The sequence below is a fragment of the Schistocerca americana genome, chromosome 3, assembly GCF_021461395.2.
Source record: "Schistocerca americana isolate TAMUIC-IGC-003095 chromosome 3, iqSchAmer2.1, whole genome shotgun sequence".
Taxonomy (NCBI): domain Eukaryota; kingdom Metazoa; phylum Arthropoda; class Insecta; order Orthoptera; family Acrididae; genus Schistocerca; species Schistocerca americana.
Window position 1 is genome coordinate 773,606,144 of NC_060121.1, and position 27,707 is coordinate 773,633,850.

Here is a 27,707-nt window from a genome sequence, read left to right on the forward strand (position 1 = left end):
GCAACAAGTGCACCTACACTTTCCACAACCATTTTGGAACACTCGTTGGCTCATAGTGGTCGACTCGTTTAGCAATTTCCAATTTGCAGTGCCTATGAACTCACCATGTCATGTAGCACCATTCAAGTGTTGTCCTCAATTTTTTGCATTGAAGGATTACCTAAAGTCATTGTTTGGACAATGGAGTTCAGTTTATGTCACATGACTATGACTTTGAACAGTTTTGTGAACGAAATGGCATTCGGATCTACCCCCACTCCAATGGAGAAGCAAAATGCTTCATACACACTTTTAAACAATAAAGGACCAAGCTTTGCACCTCCCGCATATGGTAACAGACGCTGAAACTCTTTTTTGCCTCTTATCCCTCCCACCCACATGATGGACGATCACTGGCAGAACTTCAGCGTGGCCACAGCCATTGGACGCTGCTCCACTTGCTCCACCCAGCGCAGCATCTGGTGCTGCAGATGGTTCACAAGTATTGCTTTGTGTGATGTGATCTTGTTCTTTACTGAGTTTTTGGTCAACATCAGTGCTGGGAGTGAGGTGAGGTCCAGAAATGCATTGGCACATATATTTATCTAACTGCAAATCATGACGGTTTGCAGCACTGTCACCAGAATTAAATTTGCATTTGTCATTTGCCCTGTGATTCTGCTGCTTTCTTCCCCCAGATCCATGGCCTCACGGCAACACAAACCTTTTGCCATGGCACCCCAGGACAACCCAATGGACGTTGCGCCCTCGCCTCCACCATCGCCACTCTCTGACCTGATGGACCTGGACCCATCATCACCATTGCCGTCACCGTTATCACCCCAGGAGACGCCCTCAGGACTGGATGTGTATCCTGAACGGTGTTTTTGGGAGGACATTCCTCTGCTCTCACAAGCCAGATGGTGGCATATGGCTGGGAGTATGCCATTCTCCATAGCTACAGCTCCCGTCTCGTCTCTACATCCAGCTTCCTGTCCCCCCCTGTTGTCGTTCGCATCTCTAGTATATGAAAAAAGTGTGGTGTTTTGTGGGGGAGGAATGTGCTGGCATACACTTTTGCTAGCACACCAGTTGGCACTAGGAAACTTCATATACTAGGCACTGAACTAAGCATGTGTAAGACGAGAAGACCAAGACACGCCCTCAGGCTATGCACCAATAACGCCCACTGTGCAGTGTACATTTAGGCCGCAGCTGCTAACTGAGCTGTCTCAGTCTCTCACTCAGTATCTCATTGTGCCACATCAGGACTCATTTCACATTGCATCTCATACGCTGCACTGGGCTCTAGTCTTTCACAGTGATAATTGTCACCTCGCACTTTAGCTAGCTGTGAGGGAACGTTAGCCATTGTATATAGTTGTGATATGGACACAGACATAATTCAAGAATTAGTACATGATATTTGATTGATTTTTAACCACAGAACTTCAAATTTTACATCACTGAAGTTAAGTACTCAATTTGTTCCTGTAATAAAGTGTATTTTAACCATGTGTGCTTTAACCAGGTGTGCATTTTGTGTTGTAGTTAGAACAAACTGGCCACCCACCTATCATACCACCCTCTCTTCATCCAGTCAGGAACCACAAAACAAAAGGGCACAGCCACAGCAACTAATGACCAAGAATATTCGAATGAGTTACCAAATCAACTTCCAGTTTGTGAAATACATCTCCCGGTAGAATTTAGTGACTATAAATTAGCATACCAGTCTCATCAGTCTCAAGAAGCAAATGCGTTAATTTGCCTGATAAAAGCAATCCATGAAGAGCTCGCACCGGCAAACTTCAATGAAGGTGTGGAAAGTGGTAATTCTAATATATGGTTTTATGTCATAAAAGAAGAAATGAAGGCATTTGGAGAAAATGATACTTGGGGCTTGGTAGAACTGCCTAAACTTAAACACATTATTGATAGTCAATGGGTCTTTAATGTTAAATATTGACCTGATGGATTGACTGATTGATATCATGCTCACTTGGTTGTGTATGGTATGTTTCAATGTGTTGGACTTTTTTATAATGAAACTTTTAGTCCAGTAGCTTATTATGATGCTATTCGTGCTGTAATAGCGATTGCAGCAGAGGAAAATTTTAAAGATGGTCAATTCAGCGTTAGAACTGCATATCTTTAAGTGACTTGGATACAGAAATATATATTCCTCAACTAGGTGGTTTCAGTGATGGACCAGATCACGTCTGTAGCCTCAAGAAATCATTGTATGGACTTACGCAATCACCTCTTAACAAGTTCCACTCATTCATGAAAAAAAGGACTTTATTAGTTCTACGGTAGATCCTTGTATTTACTTGCAACAAAAAAATTGCTGATTGCTATTTATTTCATTGGTGGACTTACTGCAGGAACAACTCAAAGCAAAGTGAATTCATCCTTAGATATGTTAAAGTCAGAATTCAAAATAACAGTAGGATCTTTCGATTCATTTTTAGGCATGCAATCACAGCAACGAGAGTGTGGCTTGTTTATTTCACAGTGAGCATACACAAAGAAGATTCTACATCATTTTAATGTGGCTGATTAGATACCATTAAAAACTCCCTGTGATAATGAACAATGTGGATTATGTATGTTCTGAAAATCAACTTGGTGATGTTCACAAAGCCTTTAAAATCAAACAAATTTGGAGCGTTATGTACCAATATAGGACTTTGTAACTAATGTGTTTTGATCTCTTATTTTTGATATAAAAGTTGTTCTGTGCACCACAGTTTGATTTAGGGGGAATTATTAAAGTAAATAAATCAGAACTGTGTGTTTTATGTACTCTCCTATGGTGGTGCTCGGTTTTGTGCCATGTAAAATTCTTTGCTCCTAAGAGTTTCTTTTTCATGCTTTTACTCTATGAAGTTTTGTTGCTACGTATCAACTTTTTAGATATTAAAGGAAGATGATAAATGTTCCTGAAAGTGTTGTGTTCTTGCTATAAAATTATATCCTGAGTTCAGCACAACAGCGATGGAGGGGGGGGGGGGGTCACCTTGTCAGGACATTGCTTTCTGGTCACTGTCAGCTCTCCAGACTTTTGAGTTGCTACTTTTCATTCAAGTAGCTCCTAAATTGGCATCACAAGGCCCCTCCCAAAAGATGTGCAGCAGGTGTTTTCAAAAACAATGTATTTTGTAAGCCATTTTATAAAAAAATGGGTGTTGTAAAGGGACACCCTCCTCTAGCATTACTTTTCTTCAACAGAAGCTATCGATACTAAAAGTACTTTCTATCTTTTAAACATGTTGTAATGGGGCACCATCTTCTAGCATAGCCTTTTTTATAATAGAAATAACCGATACCATGTATACTATCGATTCCTGTATAGGTGAACATTCTCGTCTGTTTCACTGAAAGAATTTCGTTTGATTTCGTATGTGATGTATTATATTTCAGGCTAAAATGTATCAAAGAAATTAATTTGGTAGTATTATGTATGTACAGTTAAAATTATTCTTCTTATAGAAATAGTTGAAATTATGAAATTTCTGGCATACTTAAAATTCCTATTATTAATTTACAGAATCTGACGATATTTATTAAATTTACTTCTGGACTCATTTATAGAAGAATGCTATAACCTGGCGAAAATTCTTCTTTTGTCAAGAAAGTTTATGAACTCTCTTGTTTTGTAAACTCTTTGGAATATTGTGGGTACCGCAGAATGTAAGGAGTAGTGGGCATGCCTCTGATGGAAACACATGTGGCTTTTAATTTTGTGTACAACAGTGTAACTGATGGTTGTATGAAAATGGAAATTGTGAAGTCAGTGTGATATAGAAGAATGGGATAAAATAAAAGAAAATCATAGCAAGAGATAGTACTTCATCAGTTATTTAGTCATCTGGAGCCCAGTAAGTCAAAATTTCAGCTGCAAGAATGTACCCCTGGATGCAAGAACTGGAGCCAAAATAAGAGAAAATCAAGATAAGTAAAAAGTATTTCTTTTGTATACCTTACGTCTCTTGACGCTTTCAAAACTTGTGTAGAGACAGAAAAATTTAATAGTAATGTATGGGAGGATAAGATTACAACTGGGAGCTCAGCCGGGATCTGTTGACTGATAACAAAGTTGTGTCTGTTGCAGAAGAAGAAAGGACAATTATTTGTGTATTTGTAGTTTTTATGTAAATGAACTTCAATAACTTGACAAAACAAACCCGAGGATGGCCCAACAATGTTGTATCAACAGTGACGAGATAATATCAACTATGACGGACTGGACGAACTGAAAGAGGACGTTACAGCTACAATGAGGGACATCAATAAGAAAAAAAGATGAGTACAAACTATTTGAGAAATTAATTTCTTTTCGGTGGACTCATGCAATAGCTAGGAAAATGAATAGAGATCAGTGAAGTGATGTAGATGTGAAACTGTAGTCAGCAAAGAAACAGTGAAAACTGATATTTTGCAGCTGATTTTAGCAAAATTGGAGGAAATGAAGACAGATAATTTTTTATTTTTATTTGTTTATTTGGTATGCGTATTCCATAGATCCGTACATGCGAGTGATTCGCCTGGATGTGGAACGTGTCAATACAATTGTACAAATACAATTAATGCTACAGAATAGTAATATAATTCAATGAATTAGATATTACAAGCTGTCATTAAACTAGTATAGCAATTCTCAATATAACATTATAACTATAACATTAACACTATAACATTAACACTATAACATTAACATAATATTGTATCATCCATCTAATAACTAAGAGACTAAATACATCTATTATTAAGGGAGGGCATTACTTCTGGAAAAGAATTCATCTAACGAGTACAGTGGATGGTCGAGCAGGTATTTTTTTAACATACCTTTGAACAGCGTTTCATTTTCTATTGTACATTTAATATAATTAGGCAATGCATTAAAAGTCTTTATAGCCGCATACTTTACTTCCTTCTGTACAAGTGTTAAATTTTTTAGTTCAACATGTAGATCATCTTTACCTCTAGTATTGTAGTTATGGTATGAACAATTTGTTTCATACTGAGCATAGTCTTTATTAACTACATTCATCAGAGAGTATATGTACTGACATGTTGTGGTCTGAATACCTAACTGTATAAAAAGTTTTCTACATGAGGTTCGTGGAGGAACCCCACACATGATTCTGACTGCTCTCTTCTGAGCAGTTAAGATTTTTTTTGAGGCTGGTGAATTACCCCAGAATATTATTCCATAACTCATTAATGAGTGAAAGTACCCAAAGTAAGACGATTTTAAAATGTTGATGTCCCCAAAATGAGTAATTATTCTTAGAGCAAAAGTTGCTGATGAAAGCCTTTTTAGAGTAAGGGACACATGCTGTTCCCAGTTGAGCCTACTGTCAATGTGAACCCCCAGGAATTTAGTGGATTGCACCTGTTCTAGTTCCTGGTTGTCATGAGCAATTACTATACTTTCTAGAGTTTTATTTTTTGTGTGGAACTGTATAAAATTAGTTTTTTTAATATTAACTGAAAGAGAATTTATTGAAAACCAAGCTGTAACTTCTCTGAGTATATCATTAACATCAGTCTCCAGATCAGCAGTAGACTGACCATCAACGACAATGCTTGTATCATCAGCAAACATTGTGAATTCACAATTTTTACTAATGGACAGGGGTAAATCATTAACATATATTAAAAACAGCAAGGGTCCAAGGACAGATCCCTGGGGAACTCCATGCTGAATTTTGCCCCATTCAGAATCCACTAGATTAGGAGATCCTTTGTTGCAGCCATGTAGAACCACCTTTTGTTTCCTGTCTTGAAGATATGATTTTAGCCAGTTACCTATAGGCCCTTTGATTCCGTAATGATAGGCCTTCTCCAAGAGTATCTTGTGGTTTACACAATCAAAGGCCTTGGAAATATCACAGAAGACACCAACTGGTGACTTCTTACTATTAATAGACTCCAAGACATCATTTGTGAGTGAATATATGGCACGCTCTGTGGAAACCCCTTTTTGAAAACCAAACTGTCTGTGGTTAATAATATTAAGTTTATCAAGATGTGCCACAATCCTGTTATACACTGCCTTTTCAAGAACCTTTGAGAATGTTGTTAAGAGAGAGACAGGACGATAATTTTTTACATCTGTAGCATCGCCAGACTTGAAAAGAGGTCTCACAATGGCATATTTCATTCTCTCTGGAACAACTCCCTCATAAAGAGACATGTTGCAAATGTGAGCAAGTACTACACTTACATCATTACTGCAGGCTTTCAACAGTTTATTAGAGATGTTATCTATACCTGAAGATCCTTTACTTTTCAATGAGTGAATTATTTTTTTTATTTCATTAACAGTTATGGGTGTTATATTTATATCATTAAAACATTGTGGGAGGTTAAGTTTCAGAATATCTAAAGCTTCTCTTAGGTCACCACTGCAACCTATTTGAGAGGTGACACTCAGAAAGTGGTTGTTAAATGTGTCTGCTATCTGTTTACTATCAGTTATTTCCAAATCGTTAATTTTTAGGACAGCAGATTTTTCATTGTCAGATGGTGCAGTACCTGTTTCCCTCTTTATTACATTCCAAATCGTTCTGATTTTATTGTTTGAACAGTTAATTTCAGATTGCATGCACATACTTTTAGATTTTTTAATGACTTTAGTTAAGATTTTGCAGTATGTCCTATAATATTTCATCTGCAGGGGATTATTGGATTGTCTAGATATTATATACAGTTCCCTTTTTCTCTGGCATGATATTTTTATGCCCTTGGTGAGCCATGGTTTTTTGCTTGATTGCCTGTTCTGTAGTCTACAGACCTTTTTTGGAAAGACATTTTCAATAGCAAATTTAGTGCTGTTAACGATCAGCTAACCAAAATAAAAACAGATAACACTACAAAATTTAGTGCAGTTAATGAGCAGTTAACTGAAATAAGGATGGACAATGATAGCAAATTTACTTCACTAAAACAACAATTAAACAACCTAAAAACTGAAAACAATTGTAAAATGGACAGAGTACAATACCAAATAGACCAACTCAGTAATCAGGTTTTGGAGCTAAAAAATGGGTTGTCAGATTGATTAAAAAGTGTGGATGAAAAATTCAATGTATTAGATAATAAATTTATTGTTTTGGAAAAAGAGTTAGTTGCACAAACTGCAAATCAGGAGAAGAATGTTAATGATGTAAGTGTTCAACAGAAGGCCATAGATAAAAAAAATGGAACAGAACTTTAGTGGTTTAGATTAAAAAATTTCAGTGGTTTAGGAAAATTGCATTCACAACAATCTGTATTCAAATAATGGTATTGCATGGTCCAACATTCCAATCAAAAGTTTTCCATCAGACAGTTTACATCCAATGGATTTTTTGAAACCACTGTAGAGACAGTTCTGTGTCAAGCATGAGTGACGAACAAAAGATTAAATTTGTTAAAAGATGTCTTGAAGGTGAAGCTCTGTCTTGAGTAAATTAAGTTTCGGTAATTTAAATCAGTGGGGAACATACCAAAGTTTCAAAAAAAGTTTTTTAAATAAATTTTGGTCAGGAGCTGAACAAGGGAGAATTAAAAGTGAATTTCTAAATGGTCCAAATTATTGGAATAGGGATGGTACTCTGAAAGAGTTTTGTACGAATCAACTTAAGAAACTAACTAAGGTTGGCAAACCATTTGACAAAATGACTTTGACTGATTGATGCACTCAAAAGGAAATTTCCAGAGAGATTGCTGTGGGATTTAGTACATGGACCTGATGATTGCTTTGAACAATTTTTACAAAATGTTGACAGGCTGGGCAGTAGAAAGAAGCATGTACCACAACAATTGAAATGATAGAGATCACAATGGTAATAGAGACAAAAATTTTGAACATCAGCAGAATAGGAATAATGGGCATAATCACGGTCAATTTAATAGAGGAAATAATCATAGAGGTGGCCCTTCAGGAAATGGAAATCTGCCTTAATGAAGGTCTACAGTTTTGGGGTGAGGAAACACAAGTACAAGACCCCAATTTACACTTACAATTAGACAATAATAACAGTATTAGTAATGTGGCACAGGTATCTGAAGTTGAACAGAAGGAAAATCAGATTTCTTGTTTATGTTTTGATCAAAAGTTTTGGAACACTGTGTTTAATTATAATAATGTAGGTACTAATCGCAATCAGAATGTGAGAGTAATGAGAATTTTGATGTAATGTGTACTAATGATTTCTTCTCTTGGTCAGAAAACAGTGTTATTGAAGTATGTAAATCATGTTATGACTATATAGGATCTGAACTAGGTGGTATTTTTGAGTAGATGTGAATGAGAGCTGTGAAATAACTGAGGTTGGTGTGTCTGAGACTGGTAGCTTACTGCAAATGAATGTAGGTAAGGTATGTGAACTTGATAGAGGTGAGACTTGTGTTGTTAATGATTTTGTTGGTGCAGTAATTTTGGAAGAAGAAGAAGATGATGATTAGTATCAGGTATTTGTGTAATTCAAGAACAATAAAGTTTCAGAGTTATTTGTGAATGATGTTGACAATACACATAAGGTGAGTGATGTATGTGATGATGAAAGTGTGAGTCATCATATACCAGTCCAGTGAAAGATTTTCATTACAGTGATGTTGAGTAATGATCCAAACAGTAAAGTTGAGTTATCTGTAAGTCTAGAGAATAAAGTTGACAACTTTTTGAAGTTTGTTTGGGACCAGATTGATGATAACATAGATAAATGTGCATTCTGGAATAACTTATCTGTGGTTACTCAAAAATTCTATTCAAATTAGCGGAATGAAGTGAAAGAAGACCCAAGTAGGAAGTTTAATTTTGACAGTAATATAGTTTGTGTTCCTTCTGTAATAAGAGACATTAGTTGTGCTAAGGAATCCATTCACTGTGCGGTTCTAGGCGCTTCAGTCTGGAACCGCGTGACCACTATGGTCGCAGGTTCGAATCCTGCCTCGGGCATGGATGTGTGTGCTGTCCTTAGGTTAGTTAGGTTTAAGTAGTTCTAAGTTCTAGGGGACTGATGACTGCAGATGTTAAGTCCCATAGTGCTCAGAGCCATTTGAACCATTCACTGTGTTCAATCTTTACCTGACAACATGAGAAACCAAACTAATACTATGATACCATTAAAGTTGATAAAATCATGTAAAGCATTTGATGAAACTGAAAGCAATCTTTTACATGAAGTGTCTAATAACATAGATGATGATTCAGATTTTGGGTGTCTTTACATTAAGATTAAGATTGATTGATGGGAAGGGAACTGTTTGATTGATACAGGTAGCCCAATTTGTGGTACATCTGATCAATTTAGGGACAAGATTAAGTACAGTAAGAATGCCCATTGTACATGTAAAGATAAGAGGAGCTACTGGTAAGCAAAGCAAGTATGTAAAATGTCAAGTACTATTAACATTTAGTATATGGGACAAGACCTTTGAACATGGGTGCTTAATGAACCATTGTCTGGAGAGATATATACACTATGTTTGCAGCTTCATAAGACTATATAATTGTGTTTCGTTTTTGTCATGAATTTAGTATGTAAGATGATGTGATTTCTAAACTTCTGTCTTAACTAAGGACTGAGTTAAAATCTATGATACACTGTATAATTATGTTTTGTAATAGATTTGTGCTTTAGAATTTGATACATATATGCCAGGAGACTAAATGAGATCTTTTTGCAATTCTGAAATGGGACAATGTTCATAATTTGTACTGTAAAAATTAGGAATAGCATCCACGCATATCTGTGTGAATCACCTGGTTAATTAATTTTTTTCACTGTATTTAACTCTGTTTATTAAAGTTTCATACGTGAACACCTTTTAATCTCAACTGACGTAAATCCTACATAATTGCTTTTGGAATATAAATAGAGAGAGCACATGTTCTGTGATATGATGATGATATTGAACAGCATATTTAGTGCATAAAACAATGTTTCAGGATTTTATGTGAATGCTAGACAGGAATTTACCTGTCTGTTGGAGTGTGTAATGAGAAGTCTAGGGAGAAAACAAAAAGATGTGGGTGGATCCACTCCCCACACTGCTGTATGGCTATACCCTGCTGGACCAATCAACTTACAAGGGATCATAGGTGCTGGCTAATGTATTCAAGCATCTGTCAACTACATCAGTGTTGTGACAGAGATATGTAAATTGTTAGCCAAGACTGCCAAAGACAGTGTTATTCCAAATAAATCCATGTTTTTTCAAGTAGAGGGATTAACTTCCCAATACAGTATGTAACATGAAATCAGTATGTATTTTTTTTATCAATTATAAACGAATTTTCTAGGCTACTATGTACACTGGTTAGTTTGTATGAACCATTAGCAAGTAGTGTGGAAGACATTTACTAGTATAGACAATATAATAAGATGTATACACTGATTTTGGTCCTCAAGATACTTGATTATGTCTTCATTCAAAGCTATTTGTGACTCTGTTTACCTGTATTCATCCTTAGTACTGCAATACTGTATCTGACTGAAACTTGAGTTGTGGCCAGACTCACACTTAACTCTGTTTCGGATACCCCTAGTCATCATGACTGTTAGTGTGTATTCAAGGAGAGTGTGCAACTATTGATGGAGGCTAGATGCTTCTTATAATTACTCTTGCATATGATTGAACTTATTGATGTGATTATGAACTTTGTCATGTCAAAACACTTTTTGCTGGTTAGTACCCAGTGTGGTCTGGATTCATGGGTCAGTCCCCACATCATAAGCTTATCCCCTAATATTTTTTTCATTATTTTATCATTTCATGAGTCAACATATCCTTAAATACTATGGTTTATGTGGCTGATGGCTTTTGTGCTATATTCCTACTCATAATTGAGTATGTTCTTCTGGTCTGTACCCGTCGTGTTTTTTGAGTCGGCTCACTCGGTCCTACACTTAGGCTCTGAATTTTTTCTCTTCTCTTTTGAAGATTTTGAAGGTGTGATTTTATGGATGTAAACTTACAATTTGTAATTCTAGTAATTTACATTGTCTCTGCATTTATTCATATAGTTCAGTGTTGTAATGTTGTAGTTTTGACTTTGTACTATTTGCCTTGTTACTGAATGTTCCAAAGACCTGACAATCAGAATGCCATGTCCTGATATATGTATAGATTATGACTTGTATGGTAGATATTTTCCTTATGTTTTCTGTAATATGTTATGTATAGGATACCTGTATACATTTATATTCTATCTTTTGGCATCATTTTGTACACCGTTTGGCAAACCTTATAGTCTGTCACAAAAAATTGCAAATACATTGTTTCCAAATTTTGTGAGGGGGATATTGTCCTGTTGTGTGTTATGCTGACGATACAACACTACTTACCACACATCAGAACATTTCAGATCTGAATAACCTAACAAAAGAAACACTAGATAAGGCCCTGGACTGGTTTGCAGCCAACAAGCTCCTATGCAACCCTGACAAAACACAACTACTTTTAATGGGAACATCAAATGAAGTAGGCAATAAGTCAGTAAAACTCTTAGGTATTCACATTGACTCAAAACTATATTGGGAGGAACATGTCAATCATGTATGTGAAAAAATATCTCGGGTGGCATATCTTCTCTTGAAACTAAGGGAGGTAGTGAGCTTGGAGTACCTCAGGGTGACATACTTTGGGCTATTTCAGATGGTCTTATTATATGGGGGCACTCCCCTCACACCAAAAACGTATTGAAATTACAAAAAAAAGTCATACGTATAATATGTAAAAGAGGTCATAGGGAGCACTGTCGTCCTCTTTTCTCCAGACTCAGAATACTTACAATTATAAATTTATACATCTATGTGTCTGTACTCTATATTAAAAATAATATTTCAGAATTTATTGCCAGAAAGGAAATACACGAACACAACACCAGGGCGAACGGTAATTTAGACATACCGCGCCACAGATTAGAGAGAACAGGAAATTCCCACAAAGTTAACCCACTGAAAATGTTCAATAAACTGCCAATTCATGTTCAGTCTATGGATAAAAATTCTTTTAAAATTAAGTGGTACAGCTGGTTGTCAGATCATCCATTCTATGACATTAAAGAATTCTTTGAGATGCCTGAGGAGAATATAAGCATTTAAAAGTTGTCTGTAGTTAAACATATTATTTTCTGCTGTGGTTAATCGTGTGTAATTACAAAGTTTATACTATAAACAATAAAATACCTTATTATATTAGATTATAAGATAGCTTGTTGCGTTAGCTTTTAAAAGCTATCCTTTGTAATTTGGTACACTGCCATGCTTCAAATGTATTTATAATGTATTGACAGAAGTTTATTTTGTTATTCTGTATGTACTAGTACATCTTGTATGACGAAGCCAATATCATTGTAAAATGATCTATGGTGAATAAAATTCTTGAAATTCTTGACACTCTCCTCTAGCATTACTCTTCTTCAATAGAAGTTATCAATACCAAGGATACTTTCTGCCTTTTAAACACATTAATATTATCTCAGCTGTTTAACTAAAAGAATTTCATACAATTTTGTACACAATGTGGTATATTTCAGGCTATAATCCACAAAAAGAAATTGTTTTGTTGTTATAGTCGATATATGCTAGCTTTGAATGTACGGTTAAAATTACTTTTCTTTTAGAAACATTTGAAAACTACAAAATACCTGGCAAACTTAAAATTCCTGTTATTAATTGTGCAATCACACAATATTTATTATGTTTACTTCTTGATTCATTTATAAAATAATGATACAAATTGGTGGAGACTCATTTGTCAAGAAAATTTGTAAACTCTTTGGAATATTGTTAGTACCACAGAATGTATTAGTAGTGGGGATGCATTTGATGTGATCCAACGTGTTTTTATTTCTGACAATAACAATGTAGTTTTCGGTTTTGAAGAGGAAATTGTGAAGACAGTGTGATGTAGAAAAATGTGAAAGAATAAAAATCAACATAGAAACAGGCAATGCTTCACAAGTTATTTCGTCAATTGGAACCATGAGAATCTACAATGTCAAATATTTCAACTTCAAGAATCATTTCCTAGACGTGAAGAACTGGAGCCAACTATGAGAAACGAAGGTAAGTAAAAAAGTTTATTGTAAATCTTACCATTCTCAGAGATTATTAAAAGAGTTTATTATGATGTCAGTGACAATCAACAAATGAGGGAGGGGTAGATTACAGTGTCATGACAGCCCCATCATTATTTACACTTAGTTGCCTAGTCCATTGACACTAAAAGAGCTACAAATTAAGGCAGTCATATTACTATCAAAATACGCATCACAAAGAAATGATTGACCAGCCCTTTTGCTAGATTAAGCAAGAGTTGTAATAGCTATATGTAGCATGGAGTTAAACTGTTCGCTGGACTGCCTCCAGAAGCACACACTACCTCCCGAAAACTTTCAGAAATGGTATAAGAAACTGGCTTAAAAAGAAGGTTTTTTTAGGCCACAGAAGAATACTTGGACTATGAAAAAGATCTTAAATTTTACCTTATACTTGTTGTACATCTGCATGCAAATATGCGTGAATAAACTGCTATCTTTATTACTCAGTTAGATTATTAGATGTTTCTTCACATCTTTTTAATTTGTACAAACTATTGAAGTTAAAGCATGCAAAATGGGTACTACAGAGGACTGTTGGAGATTGTATGGGTACATCATCTAACTAATGAGGAGGTACTGAATAAAATTTGCAGGAAAAAGAATTTGTGACTCAACTCAACTAAAAGAAGGAATCAGTTGAAATGTCATGTACTGAGACATCAAGGAGACACCTACGTAGTGTTGGAGGGAGGTGTGTGGGAATAAATTACAGAGAGAAACCAAGAGTTGAATACAGTAAGCAGGTTCTAAAGAATATAGGTTGCAGTGGTTCTTTAGCGATGAAGAGGCTTGCAGAGGTTAGAGTAGCAGAGAGAGCAGTATCAAACCAGTTTTCAGACTGAAGACCACAACAACAACAAACAATAATAATCAATTAATGGACCACAAAGCATGGTGTTGTTATTCAAAGGCAGGTTGTGCAAGTGTTCGATACAAAGTCAAAAATGGAATTTCACTGACCTTTTCAGGACGTATCTTGTATTCTGGGACTCTGTCCATCAATTTTCGCATGTCCTCCTTTGACTGGACTACACTACGAGACAGGTCCAGCACTTGAGGAGCTTCTTTCTTTTTCCCCAGCAGATCATCAAGCTTGATGGTTGCCATTTTGTTGTTGTTTTTTTTACTTTAATATTTAATGAATAAGTTAACAAAATTAGCACAGGCTATTAAGCAGAAAGAAGATTCATCCTCAATTATTTTGTTTCAATTCGCTGCAAGAGGTTTGTAAATATTAATCTTCTTGTAAATATAAATCTTCTACTACAGTCACCTTCCAAATTAACAAAAAACTTGTGCATAGGATGACATGAAAGTCTTTACAGAAATTATTGTGTGCTGTTCAATGATCATCTGTGATGTAAGTAAGCATCACTGGTCTTCACAACCCAATAGCTTCCATTTCCATAGTTTAATTTGAGCAAGATGTTTCTATTTCTTCAAAGAACAGATCCCTGGAATTAAAGAAAGACAATTCATCTCATAGAATTCAAAACCTTGAATTCTAGAATTATTTGTTTTACAACATGGTGATAAACAATTACTTGGCTACAGCTGGCATTTCACTTACATAAACTGTAAATTCAAGGATGCAGAAATATCTGACCAAAGACTGCATCTTTTGCAATAGTCAAATGATTGTTATAATATTAAATACTCTTGAAGAAAAGGAGACCACTCACTGAAAAGCAGGAGAGCTGAGTTATTGATAGACCCACACACACACACACACACTTCTCTGAACCTACAAGGTGCTGGCTGGACTGAGAGTGCCAATGCTTTGTTTCTCGGAAGGTGCACTGGTTGTGCTGGGGGTAGTGTCAGGTGGGATGGGTAGAGGGAGAAGGAGATGGGAGACAGGGAGAGGGACTGTGGGTGGTGGCTAGTGGCTCAGAGGGAGGCAATTGATTCAGCTAGGAATGTGTAAGGGAGACGTGGTCGGTATATTGGCTAGGCAAGTAATGCGTGATTGTAAAGGTCATTGGGAAGCAGCACACACCGAAGGCGATGTGGGAACATAAGTTCAAAGATGAAAGGGGAAACTGTTGGGTGAAGGGTTTAGGGCAGTGGGTTACCTGAGATTGAGGCCAGGATGGTTATGGAAGCGGAGGATGTGTTCTAGGGATAATCCTATCTGCACAGTTTAGAGAAGCTGGTGGTGGAGGGAAGGATTCATATGGCCTAGTTGTGAAGCAGCCATTGAAACTGAGCATGTTGTGCTCAGCTGCACGATGACTTTATTTTTGGCAACAGTTTGGCAGTGGCCATTCATCCTGGTGAACAGCTGGTTGGTAGTCATGCATCATTTGTGCAAAATATGTACCTAAACACAATTTACAGGGCCAATAAAGAAATACAAATACAAATACAAATGCAAAAAGCTGTGCAGTGTTTGCAGCTGAGTTGGTACATGACATGCCTGCTTTCACAGGTGACCTGGCCTCTGATGGGGTAGGATAAGCCTCTGACAGGATTGCATTAGGAGGTGCTGGGTGAGTGGATTGTGCAGCTCTCTGCCGCATGGATATGATCCCCTTGGCAAGGAGTTGGGATTGGGAGTGGCATAGAGATGGACTGGGATGTTGTGTAAGTTGAGTGGGTGATGGAATACCACTTTAGGAGGGCTGGGAATGATCTTGGATACGATGGAGCTCATTTCAGGGCAAGATGAGAGATAATCAAAGCCTTGCTGAAAGGGTGATATTGGGTGACGGGGTTTACAGCTTATTGATAGTAACTGGCATTTGCCTCACCACAGCTGTTATTAAAATGGCATATGAAATACATCATTGTAATTAAACAAACTGACAATTTAATGATTAAGTCATACAACAAATTCCATTAAGATTACTAAGCAGTGAATGTATAATAATGAAAATATATTGGAAGTAGAAGCTCATTTCAGAATTGAAAATACAAAATTAAAATGTAATACAGTAATCTTTCAGAATTCAGTGCTACACAAGTAATATGGGACTTTAAAAAGAAAAAACAAAGGTATATTTCAAACAATTTCAATCATACAAGGAATGCAAGAGCTCTTCAAAATTTGAAAGTAATGTACATAATAATTTGTGAACAATATATTTAAAGACAGTGATTTGTTAAAAGATTGTCTTCTCTAAATCACTTGACTAACAGTTGTCTGATGAATATCAACATATTCTCAGTGTGGATTAGAGATTTCATGTTGTAGGAGAATTAGTGAAAAGATTTCAGTGTCAAGATAACTGATTACATTGGTGACATGATGCAAGAGATGTACAGCCAATTTAAGTTGTACTTTCTCACTAGACAACCATACAATCTACATGAGGACTGATCAATACAGTTCAAGAGAATGAGACAAAATTATGTCATTCCTATTAAAAAATGTATGCAGGATTTAATTCCACCACTGGTTCATTTAATAAACTGTGTTTTCCAGGAAGGCATATTCCCCAGTAATTTGAAGCTGACAATTGTGTGTAGCCTTTGTTTGAATGTGGAGATAGTAAACTTCTCTAAAACTATAGACTTTTGTTCTAATTTCCCACTTCAGTAAGCTTTTTGAAAACAGTATAGGAAAACACTTGCTGGATTATTACAACATAAGGACACATTAGGGGGTTTTCCACATAGTTTCAGAGCAAGGAGGGGCACAATATCAGCAGCTGTGCAGTTTATGCATAAGTCTCTACAAGAAAACTGATGGGAACATTTTTAGACCTTCCAAAAGCTTTAGACAGGGTAATTCACTGCAAATGATGATCTCTATGGAAATATTATGTGCCTACTAAAGTCATATTTGACAAATAGCCAACAACACACTGAAACTGTCTATGACAATGGGAACATCATGGACAGGAAAATGTTTAGAATGAGAACAATTAAATTTGGTGAGCCACATTGCTCAATATTACAACCTTTATTATTTTTCATTTATGCAAATGACCTTCCCAAGATTCACAATAATGAACTACTCTTCACCATGGATGCCAACAATACATTTGGTCTTGGCTGGGAAAAAGATTCAGGTAATCTTAACAAGGAAGTGCAAAAATGAATAGGGAAAATACAAGATCATTTGGAAAGTGAAAATTTAATGGTTAATTTCTCAAAAAGCAAAGTAGTGTACTTTCAGTCTCATGGATCAAATAACCAAAAAGTGATAAATGGAAGTCCACTGAACAACACAACCATTGTTTGCAACTATTTGGCATGTGTAAAGGTACTAAACTGACTTGAAAACATCAAGTTAATAATGTGTGTAATAAGCTAACATTTAATCTATATGTCTTAATGAGGATAACTCCATATCTAAATTCAAAATTAAGTATAATAAATTTTGGACCAGGAGAACAAGGCTAAGTCAAATGAAAATCTGAGGCAGAGGGGCATATATAATTGGAAAGAAAAAGCATAAGATAGAAGCATTTGGAGGCAACATGTGAGATTGGAAATCTCAGAGCCCCCTGGAAGCCAAATAGAACCTTTTTTGTCGTACAATATTATAATTCAGGGTGGAACATATCATACGTACATCAACAGAGTTTTTGTGTTAAAGGAAAGTAGCTTAAGTGAGAGAATAAACTATGTATAGATATATTTTTAATTTGCAATTATCATGGCTGTATAGGCAATATATATGTTCCAAATGATTACAGTAGTAATAAAGGAAAGAAAAACTTCCAGCAGAAATGTACAATTTCATTATTATAATAAAGAAGTAAGGAAGACTTTTACCTAAACTGTAGAAGACTCAGACTAATTGAAAGCAGTCCATATTTGAAGGAGTCCTGTACTATAACTCATAAATAAATTTTAGGAGAGACCTCAAGAAATGGCTTACAGCAAAGTATCCATATGACCCAGAACCGATCAAGGAGCCAGATAAAAGTGAAATCTAAAGTATTCCGCTCCTACTGTTTTGTTAGTATTAAATGTCCTTGTATATCTTAAGAGTATGTGCACTTTAAATCCACAACGTTGTGCAGTTAATTTGCACATGAAAGGATTACACTGAGGCAACAAAAGTCATGGGATGCCTCCAATATTGTTCAGACCTCTTTTTGCCCAGTTTAGTGCAGCAACTCAATGAAACAAGGATTCAGCAAGTTATTGGAAGTCCCCTGCAGAAATATGAAGCCATGCTGCCTCTATAACTGCCCATAATTGCTTAAGTGTTGCCAGTGCAGGATTTTGTGACCGAACTGACTTCTCGATTATGTCCCACAAATGTTCAATGGGATTCATGTCAGGTGATCTGGGTAACCAAATCATAGGAAACTTTTTCACATGGACTATCTGAGTATATATGACAGCTCTGCCAATGCACTGCCCTTTTACACCTTCTGTACATGGTATAGCACCATCTGTGTGTGTGCATATCACTATCCCATGACTTTTGTCACCTCAGTGTATACACAAAAAATTATAAATTAAGCTCATACATGTTTTGTTGCTTGCTGGGAGCAAATAAATAAATATGAGCCATGTGCCAGAGGAGTGGTCACTGCCACCACAGGACAATAGGCCAAAAAGTTGGAGTTGATTCTGCTGCAATTGTGCTTGTCTTTTTAAAAGGATTTATAGGCAAAGACAATGTCATACAGCCCAACACTATTATTACCAAGAGGATTGTTTGGCAACATGTCTGCTGGAATTGTAAAAATGTCTAAATCTGTTATGCGGCTCAAGCCACAACAAAGTAATGTGGCTCTTGGTGGCTGTCTGTAGACAAAGAGTTTTACTGAGATGGAGACTCTGACACCAAAAAGAGATGAACAAAGCCCAATCATGAGCAACACATCACAACCAGTGATTGCTCCTCACCTGCCATCATCACAACCATTACCAACAAACAGCAAAATAGTAGCCATACTTAATGGATGGTAAAAGCAGTTCAGTCCTTGTAGCTGTTGACACTCTGACTAGGAACCACTGACACTAATTGGAGGGAGGGAGGGCACAATATGGACGACTTTTATGTTATAATCCATTTTATAACAATGGTCCCTTTTTATGTTAAGTGCTTGCATTTTAGTCCTTCTCCTGCTTTCTTTTTGTTCTGAATAAAGATTCCAGTCTTGTTTCACTTCATGACATAAATATGTGCTTAGTTTATTTTGAAATTAACATCTGTGCAACAATATCAATAACCTAACACTACATTTATATTCAGCACACACAATACAGATCATTCAAGATATTAGCAGGTCTATAGAAAGTATAAGCATTGGGAAAATTCAGCTATTATTTTCATCCAGAAACATACAACTGACAGGAACTGCAGAAAATTTGCTCTTGGTGCTTCATCTACATCTACATCTACATACATACTCCGCAATCCACCATATGGTGCATGGTGGAGGGTACCTCATACCACAACTAGCATCTTCTCTCCCTGTTCCACTCCCAAACAGAACGAGGGAAAAATGACCGCCTATATGCCTCTGTATGAGCCCTAATCTCTCTTATCTTATCTTGGTGGTCTTTCCACGAAATATAAGTTGGCAGCAGTAAAATTGTACTGCAGTCAGCCTCAAATGCTGGTCCTCTAAATTTCCTCAGTACCGATTCATGAAAAGAATGCCTCCTTTCCTCCAGAGACTCCCACCTGAGTTCCTGAAGCATTTCCATAAAACTCGCGTGATGATCAAACCTGCCTCTGAATTGCTTCTATTTCCTCCTTCAATCCAACCTGATAGGGATCCCAAATGCTCGAGCAGTACTCAAGAATAGGTCATATTAGTGTTTTATAAGCGGTCTCCTTTACAAATGAACCACATCTTCCCAAAATTCTACCAATGAACTGAAGACGACTATCTGCCTTCCCCACAACTGCCATTACATGCTGTTCCCACTTCATATCACTCTGCAATGTTACGCCCAAATATTTAATCGACGTGACTGTGTCAAGCGCTACACTACTAATGGAGTATTCAAACATTACGGGATTCTTTATCCTATTCATCTGCATTAATTTACATTTATCTATACTTAGAGTTAGCTGCCATTCTTTACACCAATCACAAATCCTGTCCAAGTCATCTTGTATCCTCCTACAGTCATTCAACAACGACACCTTCCCGTACACCACATCATCATCAGTAAACAGCCGCACATTGCTATCCACCCTACCCAAAAGATCATTTATGTAGATAGAAAACAACAGTGGACCTACCACACTTCCCTGGGGCACTCCAGATGATACCCTCGCCTCCGATGAACATTCACCATCGAGGACAACGTACTGGGTTCTATTACTTAAGAAGTCTTCAAGCCACTCACATACTTGGGAACCAATCCCATATGCTCGTACCTTAGTTAGGAGTCTGCAGTGGGGCACGAAGTCAAATGCTTTCCGGAAGTCAAGGAATATGGCATCCGTCTGATAACCTTCATCCATGGTTCGCAAGATATCATGTGAAAAAGGGCGAGTTGCGTTTCACAGGAGCGATGCTTTCTAAAGCCGTGCTGATGCATGGACAGCAACTTCTCTGTCTCAAGGAAATTCATTATATTTGAACTGAAAATATGTTCGAGAATCCTGCAACAAACCGATGTTAAGGATATTGGCCTGTAATTTTGAGGATCCGTCCTTCTACCCTTCTTATATACAGGTGTCATCTGCGCTTTTTGCCAGTCACTCGGGACTTTACATTGGGCAAGAGATTTGCGATAAATGCAAGCTAAGTAAGGAGCCAATGCAGTAGAATACTCTCTGTAAAACCGAATTGGAATTTCATCAGGACCTGGTGATTTATTTATTTTCAACCCATTCAGCTGCTTCACAACCCCAGGGATGTCTATCACTATGTCCTCCATATGGGAATCTGTACGAGACTCAAATGGCTGTATGTTTGTATGATCCTCCTGCGTGAAAGATTTCTCAAATGCTAAATTTAAAATTTCAGCTTTCGTTTTGCTGTTATCCGTTGTCAGGCCAGACTGATCAGTGAGTGACTGGATGGAAGCCTTCAACCAGAATTTCCTTGGGTTTTCAGCAAGATCTTTTGCTAAGGTATGAAGGTGGTAGTGGTTGAATGCCTCGCGCATCACTCTTTTTACAGCAGCACGAATCTCTACTAACTTTTGCCTGTCCTCATTATCTTGACCTTTCTTGTACCGCGAGTGCAACTGCCTTTGCTTCCTGAGCATTCTCCAAATTGCGCTGTTAAACCACGGTGGGTCTTTTCCATCCGTAACCCACTTTTTTGGCACATACTTGTCCAATGCATGATTTACAATGTGTTTAAAATTTTCCCATAATTCTTCCACATCCACCGTACCGGAAGTCGATTCATTTACTAAGTGGGATGCTAACAACTGCTTATCTGCTCTTTCTAGTAAGAATACTCTCCTAGCCTTCTTGACCGACTTTTTAACTTTTGTAACCATAGTCGTAATGACAACATCATGATTACTAATCCCTGTCTCAACACTGACCCCGTCAATGAGGTTTGGCATGTTCGTAGCTACCAGATCTAAAATATTTCCATTACGCGTTGGCTGTCGATTTAGCTGCTCAATGCAGTCTTCCCAAAATACAGTATCATAATTTGCAACATATTAAATAAAGTTTTGTCTTCCAGTCTCCTCTTTTACAACACTACCATTGCAGTGCATGGCCATGACGTCACACCTTCAATGGTGCAATGTGCTTCAGAAGCTACATTGGCTTCTAATATATTCACACAGTTTTTTACTTTAGTTGTTACCACAGTGATGCCTGTGATTGGTTACTTCTACATCTACATACATACTCTACAATCCACTGTATGGTGCATGGAACTACTAGTCATTACTCTTCCTGTTACACCTGCAAATAGAGCAAGGGAACAATGACTGTCTATACTTTTCTACATGAGCCCTAATTTCTCTTATCTTATGTTCATGGTCCTTACAGAAAATGTATGTTAGTGACAGTAGGATCATTCCATGGTCAGCTTCAAATGTGGATTCTCTAAATTTTCAAGGTAGTGTTTCTCAAAAAGAACATCGCCTACCCTCCAGGGATTCCTATTATGGTTTCCAAAGCATCTCCATAATATTTATGTGTTGATCGAACCTACTGGTAACTAATCCAGCTGCAGCCTCTGAATTGCTTTGGTGCCTTCCTTTAATCTGTCCACCAATAATAAATTTTGCATAAGTCATTTTGTATCCTTTTATAGTCACTCAGCAATGATATCTTCCCATACCTCACTGCGTCATCAGCAAACAGTGGCATACTGCTGCTCACTCTATCTGGCAGGTCATTTATGTAGGGAATAATAGCAGTCCTGTCACACTTCCCTGGGGCACTTCTGATGATACTCTTATCTCTGATTAACACTTGCTGTTGAGGACAAAGTACTGGGTCTTAAGTAACTCACACATCTGGGAAACTTTTCCGTATGCTTGCACCTTCATTCGCAGTCTACAGTAGGGCACCATGTGAAATATTATTCAGAAATCTAGAAATATGGAATCTGCCTGTTACCCTTCATCTATAGATCACAGGGTACCATGTGGTAAAAGGGCATACAAGTTTAACATGAGCAATACTTTCCAAAACCGTGCTGATTTGTAGACAGAAGCTTTTCCATCTCAAGGAACTTTATTACATTCAGACTGAGAATATTTTCAAGAATTCTGCAGCAAACTGATATTAAGGATGTTGGTCTGTAATTTTGAGAGTCAGTTCTTTCACCCTTCTTACATACAGGAGTCAACTGTGGTTTTTTCCAGTCATTTGGAATTTTTCTGGGCAGAGATTAGCAACAAACGAAAGCTAAGTAATGTTTAGTCAGCCATTTATGGTAATGCACTCAAATCACTAGCATACACTGTTAAGCCCTTCTGTACATCTGTTGGGAGACATGAATTCTCCTCAAAATAAGATTTTTTTGCAGCTTTTCCAGCTTGTATATGGAGCCATTGGGGTCAATGTACTGGGATGCAATATCCAAGTCGTTTCATTCATAATAATGTTTGTAGCCATTTGATAGGCATATGGGATAACTGGTTAATCAGTGTCTGCTTCATTATATTGTGTTTCTCTGTCGCTGGTGGTAATACCAGTTTGTAAAATATCTCAGTAGCCTCTGTTCATTGAGGGCAGCTACAGCATAATATACAAGACAGTCAGAAATCACTTTTTTAAACAAACTTACTTCCCTGTCACTTCTTAATATACCACAATGACTTGGTATTCCACATGAGAATACGCAAAGGTTCAAATTTGTGCAGGTTTCCTTTATTATCTGTGTCATCATCAATACACGAATGTATTAAATGTACAATGCTACCTTGTATCCCATCTCAAATTCCATATGTCTCTTATATGACAATAGAAACAATATGGACTGCGGACAAAGATTGAACATATCCTTCAGCTAGCATGACTACAAGCAAGATAATAATGTATGCAATTAAAGCTGATAATCCTAAGCATATAGTGAAACACACCATGATCAATGTACTTTGACAGTTGCTTTGGTACAAAAGCTGTCTTGTATCTTGATTGTTATGTCAACTTTTCTAAGCCATTATCATTGCCATCTGTATTCCTTATAATTCTAATACACCTAGAGCAATATTTGTTGTCTTTATGGAATTTTCTTACTTCATCCACATCCTTGTTTTCTGATTTTTTAAACTGCTTTATATTATTCATACCTCTTGACTAAATTTATCATTCTGCTCCCTTGATATATTTCCACCCTTTTTATTTCTCACATCTCTGGTGGCCCTTCAAATGCCATGCTTCATTTCAGATTATGTTGACTGTGACCCCTGAGCCAGTACGAGATTTGATACCAACACAGCAACTTACCTATCAAATTCGTCCATTCATTATAGCCATGCAAGATGGGCAAAGGTTAGATCACTAGGTTCATATCTACATCTACATCCATACTCCGCAAGCCACCTGACGGTGTGTGGCGGAAGGTACTTTGAGTACCTCTATCGGTTCTCCCTTCTATTCCGGTCTCGTATTGTTCATGGAAAGAAAGATTGTCAGTATGCCTCTGTGTGGGCTCTAATTTCTCTGATTTTATCCTCATAGTCTCTTCGTGAGATATACATAGGAGGGAGCAATATACTGCTTGACTCCTCGGTGAAGGTATGTTGTTGAAGCTTCAACAAAAGCCCGTACCGAGCTACTGAGTGTCTACCCTGCAGAGTCTTCCACTGGAGTTTATCTGTCATCTCTGTAATGCTTTCGCGATTACTAAATGATCCTGTAGCAAAGCGCACTGCTCTCCGTTGGATCTTGTCTATCTCTTCTATCAACCCTATCTGGTATGGATCCCACACTGGTGAGCAATATTCAAGCAAGATGTACTGTAACATACTTCCTTTGTTTTTGGATTGCATTTCCTTGGGATTTGGAAGGAGTGAGTTTCAATTATTACTTATCTGTACAACTTGATTTAACTTTCCCATTTTTTCCATGGATATTATGAGTTAAATGCCAATTCCCATCCATATAATTGTACAGTTTGAGTATTTGCTCTATAACTTAAGACAGAATGTTAAACAACAACCTTCCATACTTTTCTCTTCCATTTGCCTATATGGCAACTATCAATGACTTTTCCGTGTAGTCTCACTTTACATACAGTATAACTTTTACTACATAAAATGCATTTACACATTTATGTAGTCCCCTCTTCCAAGTTCTAATACACTAAAAGGGAGTCTTTTATCATTAAATTAAGTAAAAGGTCCTTAAAAAGAAAGCCTGTCACCAGCTACCTAAGCATAATTTTAGATGATTGACAGAATTACAGCACATAGACTGAAACATTGAATAAAAGAGGTGGGTATATCATGAACAAAATAATTAGCCTAGTCAGTCATCTTCAGAAAATACCTATGTAAATGGTAAGGATGTATTGTAATACTATCCTAATTACAATAATAGGACATTGTACAAGTGTTTATGCACAAAGCCTCCTGATAATGATACCACTGAGAACAGTTGTTAGCATGCTACATGGGATACATCTCCAGTTCACAGAGACTTTTGGTACTGTGTCAGTTGAGGTAGTGCAGTAATGCTCAGAGTACACCCATTTGATCTACAGATGTGAAATGACATGTGATGTACTACACAAAGAGAGAAGAATGTAATCGTTTGCAGAATATAATATGTACTGCAAGAAAATACCAAATTTTTAATAAGATGTTCTACCTGTGGTAGAAATGATGAGACGATGTCGAAAAAGCAAGGCACATGTACAGCTTCCTCCTCAACATAAAAAAGCCTGAGCATAGGTTCCTGAACCCCCCTCCCCCCTCTCCCTCCTCCCCACTAAGAAGAGTACATGCTTCTTGATGGACCATGATACTTATGCCACATACTGGCATCCAATTGGGAGAAGACATATCTGTGAACATGCATATTATGTAAGGGTACACCATAACACAGTATTTGGTGATGCCCACTGTATGTAGATGTGGTGGTTGCTGGCTAGCGGAAAATTAATTAACATGAGAAGACACATCTGGGAGATATTGGCATTATGAGACAATGTAACAGATCTTAGATGGTATCACCAATGCCACTTCAAGAAAGGCTTGCATAGTGTGTCATATTATCAATCAGTCTCCATCCACTGATCTGTATGAAGTTATAACAGAAGGCTAAGAAGCAGCACAGCAAAGGCGGATGAAGTCAACAGCCACAGCAGATGGATAACTAGAAGCACATGCTTAACTGACGTAACCATAACATCAGAGTGACAGTAGATTTGTAGGCCCATCTCATGCTACACAAGGAGCTATGACCTAAGCATTAATACTGGTAACAACCATGCTCTCTCAGAAGAGGGAAGCTGTCTCCTGCATTCAGGGAAGCAGGAGACAACACCATAATTAGATCCCACCACAATGCCATTTGTAATGCCCAAGGAACCAACAACAGGATGTACCTACGGACTTGGAAATTCCCTGTGGGATCTGACCACAAAATACTGTTGCTATTCTGTTCATAATGCATGAGGATGCACTGGAAGTAATGCCCCCAGATATTTATGTGAAAACTCTTAAAGAACTTAAAACATCCATCCCAAGAACCAACCACAAAGAAGCACCCTCTTTGGTCACCTGATACCACCCAGGACTGGAACAACTGATCCATGTCCTTCGTCTGACCTTTGATTATCTATCATCATGCCCTGAAATGAGGGACATTTTACCCAAGATACTTCTAACCCTCCCAAAATGGTGTTCTGCCACTCACCCGACTTCCACAACATCCTAGTCCATCACTATGCCACTCCCACCCCCAGTACCCTGCCACAGGGATCACACCCATGTGGAAGATCCAGATGGAAGACCTGCTCAAACCACCCATCCAGCACCACCTACTCCAGTCCCATCACAGGCTTATCGTACCCCATCAGAGGCTGGGACACCTGTGAAAGCAGCCATGTTGTATACCAGCTCAATGATATGACAACCAACAAACTGTCAACTAGAATGAATGGCCACCACCAAACTGTTGCTAAAAAGAAGGTGGGCCACCCAGACGCAGCAGAGCTTAACATGCAAGATTTAAATGGTTGCTTCACAATATGTGCCATCTGGATTACTGCCACCACCACCTGCTTTTTGGAAGCTGTGCAGGTAGGAACTATCCTTACAGCACATCCTTTGCTCCTGTAACCTTCCTAGAGTAAACCTAAGGTAACTCGCTGTACCCCCACCCCATGCTCAACATTGTGTGTGTGTGTCTGTGTGTGTGTGTGTGTGTGTGTGCGCGCACACCCTTACCCAATTTGTGTCAGCTAGTTGTGTGCTGCTATCTCAGGCCCTGATCTATGAAATCACGTGTCCTGCTCCCATTATTCTTCATGTCTACATATTTATTTCTCAACATGGTCACCTTGGCGACAAACACATTTCCACCAATGAGAGACCAGTTTGCTGATACAATCACTGTAGAATGTTTGACTTTGTTGAAGGAGCCACAACCTAACCTCTGTGTGCACCAATTCATTACTATGCAAGTGAAGTTCTTGAAGGTGTTCTTTAAGTTTTGAAAACAGGTGAAAATCAGATGGGGTCAAGTTTGGACAGTATGAAAGACAGTTGATGGCATCAAACCCCAGGTGCTGGATTGTTGCAGATGTTGCAGCACTCATGTGTGGTCTGGCTTTGTTATGCTGAAGGTGAGGATGCACCATATGTGGATGAAATCTCTGAATTTGAAACTCAATTACAACAAGCTGTTTCTTATGCAGTGAAATAGTTACTTTACACACCACTATGTTACGCACCACAATACAGACACCTCTAGCATCAGAGGGCTATAAATATCTAGTCATGTAGAATGTTAATAACATTTGTTTTACTTTAAAAAATTTACAAATTTCCACATAAAAAATCTGGAGGCATTACTTTTCACCATACCCTCGTATGATGTAAGATTCTAAAATTGCCATTTTTGATGCAAATGAATGGGTCGGTTTTGAGACCTGTCATGCCACAATAACTAAATTTTATAGTTGACACAAAAAACTTATTACGTACCACAGAACTGATGGTTATCTATTCAATAGTGTATGACAATTTTGTAATGAATATATTGCAGATTTGGGGGAGGGAGCACAATGGCTCCTCTTGCCCCCTCCCCCGTCCCTTGTAG

At 37.5% G+C, this 27,707-nt stretch overlaps 1 protein-coding gene across 1 annotated transcript in view; it reads right to left on the reverse strand.

Moving 5' to 3' along the window:
- Positions 1-27,707, reverse strand: part of LOC124607065 — a 104,445-nt gene that overhangs the window by 45,380 nt on the left and 31,358 nt on the right. The window contains exon 3 of the mRNA XM_047139240.1: positions 14,045-14,538. Coding sequence (XP_046995196.1) covers positions 14,045-14,191 — 147 coding nt within the window. The 5' untranslated portion in view covers positions 14,192-14,538. The remainder of the gene's footprint in view (positions 1-14,044; positions 14,539-27,707) is intronic.